The sequence below is a fragment of the Quercus lobata genome, chromosome 4 (genome assembly GCF_001633185.2).
Source record: "Quercus lobata isolate SW786 chromosome 4, ValleyOak3.0 Primary Assembly, whole genome shotgun sequence".
Classification (NCBI taxonomy): Eukaryota; Viridiplantae; Streptophyta; class Magnoliopsida; order Fagales; family Fagaceae; genus Quercus; species Quercus lobata.
Genome location: NC_044907.1, coordinates 1,642,507 through 1,651,050, shown reverse-complemented (window position 1 = coordinate 1,651,050; position 8,544 = coordinate 1,642,507). Strand labels below are relative to the sequence as shown.

Genomic DNA, 8,544 nt, shown 5'->3' with positions numbered 1-8,544 from the left:
AGCTAACTAACTCCACAACACTACTCAAGCACCTCAACTTATCTGTTTTGACTGGTTGTTCGTTGTTGCAAAAGACTTTTATAATTCTAATTCCCTGTAATTTCTTACAATTTACCTAACAAATCCAATCTCTTTGTCAGTCTTTGTTTCCCCCACCTTGAGTGCTATGTCAGAGGAACTTGTTCCCAAGTTGGTTTTTCTTGTCCTAGGTCTGAAGGATATCTTAACATAAAATGTGATATCTTAATTACAATGATAAATTGGAGGCCAAAACCGGCTGATAATCTTGGACTTCAGATTTATTATCATTTAATTTCTATGGAGAACAAAAAAGAGACTAGGATAAAAATATACTGACAAAGTTTACTTTGATGAAAATTCTGTTTGTGCAATCAAGCATTTCCATATTTTTTATTAATGTTCTTGTAAGCATTCTATGCCTCAAAATGAAGATTTAATAGTGGATGGACTTGAACTCCAAAATCTCATGTGCAATTGCTAGATTGGTCACCTTCGTTTTTGCCGCATAGATATGTAACTCCAAATGTTTTGTTTATTTTTAGGTGATTTTATTTTCTTGATGAATTAAATCCAAATATTTTGTACTATAAATGATCTCAAAAACTGCTGCCAAAACCGAATCTGAGCCATTTGATCTTTGACATTCGAGGTGGAGCTTCTTTTTGGCTTTATTCGTGATTCTCCATATTGAGCTAGTGACCTATACTCTAATTTTGCTCTCCTCACTCTTGGCTTTCCATGTCAAACCTAAACCCTTTTTCTTTTTCTTTTTCTCTTCTACTTTTATTTTTTTAATTCAATTTCAACCATTTCTGAGATCTAGACATTTAAAAGAGAGTCTAGCTAATAAAATGCATTTGAGACCATGAAGGCCCGCTAGAGCATATAATCTGAATTGAAGATGGTCAAGGGCTCACTTTCTCAAAGAATTTTACGTGATTTTTTTTGTTGTAAAAGAAGTGTAAATTAACTTTGTTTAAAAGGAATAGTCCTGTAAAGATGATAAATTTGCAAGTGGCAAAGAGGAAAAAAGAAGGCATATTATGAGCTGCCCTTTTATCTCTCTCTCTCAGCTCCCCCCCAACCCCAATGAAAATGAAAAAAAAATGAAAAAAAGATGTGTGTGTGGCTTGTGAAATACAAAAGCAAAATTTTGTAGGAAAGAACCCATTTATTGTAGCGAAATAATCCTCAAAGACTCAAAATTTTTTGCTTAGGTCCTTTCCCAAGTCCCAAATGCCCTTTAACGTGCAAAAACTAATTTTGGGATAAAGGATATCTTTCTTATTTTCCTTCAAATTTTAGCTTTAAACGCTGAAGCAAACATGACGTTCATCCGCATAAGCTGCACCAAAGATTATGGTCCAAAATTGCCCTCCCTTTCCTCCATCCTTTCATGCTCTCAAGTCACAACTACTATATTAAAAGTGGTGATTCTAAGGATATCGTGTAAAGATTTCTAACTAATGTATCACCAATAGCCAAAAAACACAATCCAAACATTTATTTATTAGTTAGTTGAAATATATCAATAACAATTATTGTCACATCAAATTGTAAGTTTTATGTAGTAAAATTTATAATATTTTTTACATTTCTCATTATCAGCTTTAAGAAATGGAGCATCTCAATTGCACATAACATAAACAACTTTTGAAAATGAAGATCGTATACAAATTATGAAGTTACCAATCAAAAAATGTTTTAAAATTTTATTTATTATATTGTTGAAAGATGCTAATTATATTCATTTTCACACCAAGTTTTTAAGTTGTTTGTAGTAAGATTGGTAATAATTTGATATTGCTATGGATAAAACAATTTTACAACAAAATTTAGATCGAAAACTATTATTAGTTATCATTTGAGTATACTATTAACATTACTATTTATTTTTTACCCTTGTTAATTTACCACATAAGCTCTGTAGTTTTATTCTTTCAGAATTATTTAATTTGTTGAAGTTTAAGATCTTAATTAACGCCGAAATTAACTGAGGTGGGGCTCACTTGGGGACAGTAAGCTATGTATATAATCAGCAGGACATGATTGTATACATCAATATCGATCCTAATCCTCTTACGATGATGAGCATAATTATTCAGAAGAACATTCTCTGACAAGAACCCAAATTACGAGGAGAGAAAAAGATAAAGGTGATTGGTAATGGTAAAGAAGGAAGCAGAAGCAAATTCCAATTTATTATCAGTACTAAAGTGAAAAGCCATCCGTGTCTCTGTGTCCTTACATGCGCGCCGCTGTCTGCAGTGGTGCCGGTCATCCATGCATATATATTATATGTTAGCTAGCTAGTTAGCTACTACTCTTTCTCAGGCCTTTATCACCACACTACTAATATAAAGCGCGTAGAATATATGTTTTCTATGCATTCATGCATTATATAAAGTTTCCCTAGCATAATATTCATCCTTGAAATGCATTATAAAGTTACTCATTAAGTTTGCATTTTACAATAACAAAGTTAATTAATCATTATAATCATGATAGGAAACTGTGTAAAAACAAGGGCATTGATTCTTTCACATACTTTGTTGTACTAGTTTATATGCATTTTCTTTCATGCTCTAAACATGGACATCAATAAATAAATAACAAATGGTAAATATCATGCATGAAATTATAAATATGTATACGAATTATATATCAATGGGTGTGAGAGGACAAAAACCGTACAATCAAATCAAATAAAAATTTTCAATTTAAGATAGAGTAATAGAAATTGAAGAAGAAAGAACAGACAACACATGAGAATTTTAGGTGATTTGTCCACACAATGTACATCCACAAACAAGAGTCAAAGGCTGCATTTTTTTTCATTCATATTTCTTGATAATTTTGATTGTGCACACAACTTTCTCTATATATAAAGTTTTAGATTGATTTTGAAATAATTTAAATTGAGAAAAACTCTCATGCTTTAAGAATCAAAATGAACTACTGATATTTATTTTGAAATAATTTTGTTGTACTACTTCTTGATTGCATAATTTTTGACATTGATTCGGCTTTCATTGGCATACATAAAAGGTATACACTTTCCTCCATCTTCATTCTAATCTTTTCTTTAAGCTATGGTTATATGTAAAGTTAATAAACCTTATACCAAATAAAGACATACGTTTCAATGATGAAATAAGATGCTCCTCTATCAAATTGTTTGGAAACAATGTAGCTTTGCATGGATGCTCTCATTCTCATAGCACCTTAAAGTTAAACATAGGTTTTGTATGGTTCACACTTTCAAAGTGCGCGTGGAGCAAAAACACAAAACTGGAACCGTCCACATGTAAAAGAAAAGCAAAAGAGAGAGCAGTCGGCTTCATCTTTAGCTTTATCTTTGCCACTGCTTGCTTTTTTTTTTTTTTTATGCCCTCAAAACAGTGTCTTTGCCTCTCTTTCTCTTTTCAAGTTTTACATGGCAGCATATCCCTAAATACCCAAAACACCCTTCACCACACCTACACTACACTATCACTTCAAAGCTAATTTGTCATCTTCCTCTCCTCACTCCCTATATATATATAAACAAAACCCACAAACCATTAATAAAACCCTCAAGACAGAGACAAACTCACAATTGAACAAAGACAACAACAAAAACAACAAAAGCAAAATATAGTGCCAAATTAAGCAAGATGGAGATATTGTCGCAAATGTGGTCGTTTTTGGGGCTTCTCACAGTCCTCCAAAACGTCTTGCCCACTCAGCTCCTCTCTCTCCTTCACTCCTTCTACGAGTCTCTCCAAGACTTCTTCTCCCCTTACTCTTACTTCGAAGTCCCAGAGTTCAATGGCTACTGCGGCGTCGACGTCAACGACCTCTACCGCCAAGTCAACCTCTACCTCAACTCTGTCAACAACCCCTCCACCGCCGCCACCTGCCGCCGCCTCACCCTCTCTCGCTCCAAGTCCTCCAACCGCATTTCCTTCACCGTCGCGCCCAACCAAACCGTCCACGACTCTTTCTCGAACCACACTCTCTCTTGGACTCACCACGTAGACACTGTCCAGGACTCTCTCGAAGAGAAACGAAGCTTCACTCTCAAGCTCCCGAAGCGCCACCGACACACCCTCCTCTCGCCTTATCTCGACCACGTGACCAAGCGTGCAGAAGAGTTCGAGCGTGTCTCGCGCGAGAGACGGCTTTTCACCAACAACGGCCACGGCTCCTACGAGTCCGGCTGGGTCTCCGTCCCTTTCCGCCACCCTTCCACGTTCGAAACTCTCGCTCTAGAGCCGGACCTCAAGAAGCAGATCACGGAGGACTTGACGGCGTTCGCGAACGGCAAAGAGTTTTATCACAGAGTTGGACGTGCATGGAAACGTGGGTACTTGCTGCATGGTCCACCTGGGTCTGGCAAGTCGAGCTTGATCGCCGCCATGGCGAACTATCTCTGCTACGACGTGTACGACTTGGAGCTAACGAAAGTGTCTGACAATTCTGAGCTGAGAGCTTTGCTGATACAGACGACGAACAGGTCGATTATCGTGATAGAGGATATTGACTGCACGGTGGATCTGACGGTGGACAGAACGATGAAACCGAGGACGACGGTGATGAGGAAGAGGAAGGAGATGGTGGCGCGTGGCGAGCAGGAGGAGAGCGGGCGGGTGACATTATCGGGGCTCCTGAATTTCACAGACGGGCTATGGTCGTGTTGCGGAGAAGAGAGGATCATAGTGTTCACCACGAATTACAGAGACAATGTGGACCCTGCATTGGTGAGGTGTGGAAGGATGGACGTGCACGTCAGCCTCGGCACGTGCGGGATGCACGCTTTCAAGGCCTTGGTTAAGAACTACCTCGGTTTGGACTCGCACCCGGTGTTCGAGGTGGTGGAGAGTTGCCTGAGGTCTGGTGGGGCCCTCACGCCGGCTCAGGTTGGGGAGGTACTGCTGAGGAACAGAGGTGACGCTGACTTGGCGTTGAGAGACGTTGTGGCTGCAATGCAGGCGAAGATATTGGGGTTGGGACATGGGGAGGGGATGGAGTGTGATGACGCCGCGGCGGTGACGGCTGGGAGGTCGCCGGAGAGCGTGTTGATGGTGGGGTCGCCGGAGAGTTGGATGAAGAAGAGGAAGGAAAGTGGTGGGTGTGGTGGTGGTGGGTCTACGTGGGAAAAGAAAGTGAAGTTCTTGGTGAGGCTTAGATCTTTGACCAAGTCTGATTCGGGAAGAAGGGGTGTATGACTATGAATTATGAGTCTTTTGAGATATGGACTCTACATAAAGTCTAACGTGACAAATGATATATATTATAGATGTTTGATGTGTATCATATCATATCATCTCCTTGATGGAGCAATTTTTGGGTTTTTTTTTTTTTAGACTTTTGAGGTAGTACTTGTTTGGTGTAAAAATGTTTAATTTCAACTGTGTTTATGATGTACCTGTTGCAAATTAATAACAATTTCTTTGTTACGGATGGCAAATTGTAAAATGGTCTATGTTTCTTTTCTGTCAATTACTTTACCTAACCATATCATTTTGCATTTCAAAGGGTTTGGTGATGTGGCTATACATATATGAGTCATTTGTGTGATAAATTCTACACTTTGTGACCATATTGATAACGTGGGTTTGAATTGAATCTATTGAAATCGGATCCTTTGGGCTTAAGATCATTCCATCCACACGTTACACCCAAATTATTTTTTTGATAATTTTGTTTAATTGGGGTTATAATTATCTTGAGCTTTTTGTTGTAGAAATTTTAATTTTGCTTGATTTTGGTATTGGACGTTTGTTGCAAAGTAAATAGTAAATAGTTTGAACTTCCTATATTTTTTTGGGAGGATGTTTTGTAGTACTACTTTTGCTTGATTTTACTATTACAGATAAATAAAATAATAATAATAATAATAAAAGAATATTTATATGGAGTAGAGAAAGAATAAAGCATAAAGATTAAAGGGTAGGACGTGAGATGTATTTTAAACGTATAGGAAACTTAAAATATTTTTTTTTTTTTAAAAGTGACTTTTCTTTCAAAATTTATCTAAACTTTACAAACCATTTGTGAAAGCTCTTAGAATTGAAATTATGGAACTCATCTTCCATTTTTCTTGTTCAGAATTTACTTAAATCGTATGATGAACAACGATTTATAAGGTTCTAAGCTACCTTACAAATCTTGGGGGTGACTTTGCAACTTGTAATCTTATTCTCATTAAAATTCATTCATTCATTAAAAAGAAGGAATTTTTGAATAATTTATAGACACAGTTCTTGAAAATAAACTTGTAAAGTAGCTTATCAGTATCATTAAAAAAAAATTAAAAAAATTTGTTGATGCATGTAAATGTTCTTGTCAAAATGTTGATCATAGATGTGATATATTCTATCTTGCTTAGGAAAGGATGTATCTGTTAATAAATAGATATATCTATACCAAAGAGTCATAACACTATCCAAAGGATATAACTCATTGCAAAAAAAATTTAATGTTTTATATATGAAGCAACTCATTGCGGTTATATTTTGGGTCCGTTTGGGTACAATTTATTTTGCTGAAAACTGAAAATATTGTAACAAAATAATTTTTAAATGTGTAAATAGTGCCGTGGGATCCATTTTTAATAAAAAAATAGTTGAAAAGTGAAGTTTGTGGGTCCCGTGAACAGTGAACGGAACCCATTGATGTGCACTGTACATTGAAGAAAAGTCAAAAATCACGACTCAAAAAAAGGAAAAACAGGAAAATGCAGACGTGGGAAGCGCAAAACGCGCTTCCCAAATGCACTCTTTATATATTATGATGCACCATATTGTAGTTTGATCATCCATCAAGACCAATGAGAATATACCATATTGTTTTGCGCTTCCCAAACGCACTCTTTATATATTATGATGCACCATATTATAGTTTGATCATCCATCAAGACCAATGAGAATATACCATATTATAGTGTGATCACTCGTCAAGACCAACGAGAATGTACTATAAAATAGTGCGATTAAGGCTTGACAATGGGCCAAGTAGGGCCGGCCAAGCCCAGTTTTACTTGGCCCATGGGCACAATGAGCTAGACATACTGAGTTGTTAACTAATTAATGGGCCAAACTGGATTGGGCAAAAAGAGAAAGCCTAACTTATGACCTTACCCATGGGCAATACCCATTTCGTCTTTAGCAAGTTGGGTTATCATGTTGAGCCTAATAGGCTACTTATGGTCTTACGTTAGCATCTTATTTTATTATTTTTTCTAATAAGGCAAGAATCGATCAATTACTTTTAAATGAAAGAATTAAAAATTAAAAAACTTATTTTAAATTTAATAAAATCTATTTAATTTTTTGTTTTGATGATGGAAAGCTATTTAAATTTTTCTTTATTAAGGCTTTAAATGGTTTTTTATTTTTTATCTTTTAATAAAAAAAATGTCAAAGGATTAATTCAAGGTTGCTAAATTACTTTTATATATATATATATATAGTTAGTAAACTAAGTTTAACACAATTACTTTAAGTATTTTAGTAGTTAGGAGAGTTATCTTAAGAAATTCTTCTATAATGTGTCAAGATCAATTCCCTATATTCCTCCTATATTTTTTTATTATGAATTTTGAGTTACCAAATTGGGCAATGGGTTGGGCCTACAACTTAACTCGTCAAGTTAGTAGGCTACCCATGGGCCTCAATAACAACGAGCCGAGCCATCAATTATCCTGGTGTGCCTTCGGGCTACTGGATCGAGCCTTAGGCAATGGACTATTTGGTAACCCTTAAGTGTGATCATTAGGGTTGTCCAGCGGTCAATGACCCGCCTAAACCGATCGGGTTCGGCAAACCCGAAGCCCAGCGAGTGGACTCGAAACCCATGGTTGGTTGGATTTGGATCTTTCTCTAACAAAAATTGATTATTCAATTCAGGTAGTGGGTTAAGGAATTAAAAACCTGTATTACCTAACCCGACCAATAATTTCAGACTTTTAAAAAATATATATTATTTTTTCGGTTAACATGTCAAGACTGAAGATTGATAAGACTAAAGCACTGACTTTTTAAGTGTTATGCGCTAACTAAAACTTACATGCAAAAGCCAAAATCAACCAAAATCAAATTAAAAGATTTAAAATGGCTAAATTTCAAATCAAGATCAGAGTCTTCCATAGCTCCACTTCCCTATGAGTCCTTACTTCTTAGACTTAGCCAATTACCCTTAATCATCATCTCACTCTCTCATAAAGCAATCTCCGTTCTCTCAGGTCTCTAGTCTCTCTAGTCTCAACTCTTCACTCCACACTCTACCCATTCCTCTCCAAACAGACCAAACCTTAGTTGATGTTGCCACTGCCTTACACCACACCTGACAACGTTGCTTCCTCGAGCCTTCTTAACCTTTCAGTCTCAACTTCTTAGTCCCAAGTCATGAATATTTTCTTCCTTTTTCATCTCTCTGTTTCTCTATTTTGTGATATAGATTAATCATCTTGTTCAAATGATTTAAAACTTAAAGATTAGGACCAAAGATTAGGGACCAAAATTGACCCAAAGATTGGAT

General features: G+C 36.4%; 1 protein-coding gene across 1 annotated transcript; it reads left to right on the top strand.

Annotated features, from left to right (window-relative positions):
* The first annotated feature begins 3,584 nt into the window (after positions 1 to 3,584).
* Positions 3,585 to 5,459, top strand: LOC115986931 (AAA-ATPase At4g25835-like). Its single transcript, XM_031110358.1, has one exon. It carries the CDS (start codon positions 3,678 to 3,680, stop codon positions 5,229 to 5,231), a length of 1,554 nt encoding a protein of 517 aa, XP_030966218.1. The 5' UTR covers positions 3,585 to 3,677; the 3' UTR covers positions 5,232 to 5,459.
* The last annotated feature ends 3,085 nt before the right edge of the window (positions 5,460 to 8,544 follow it).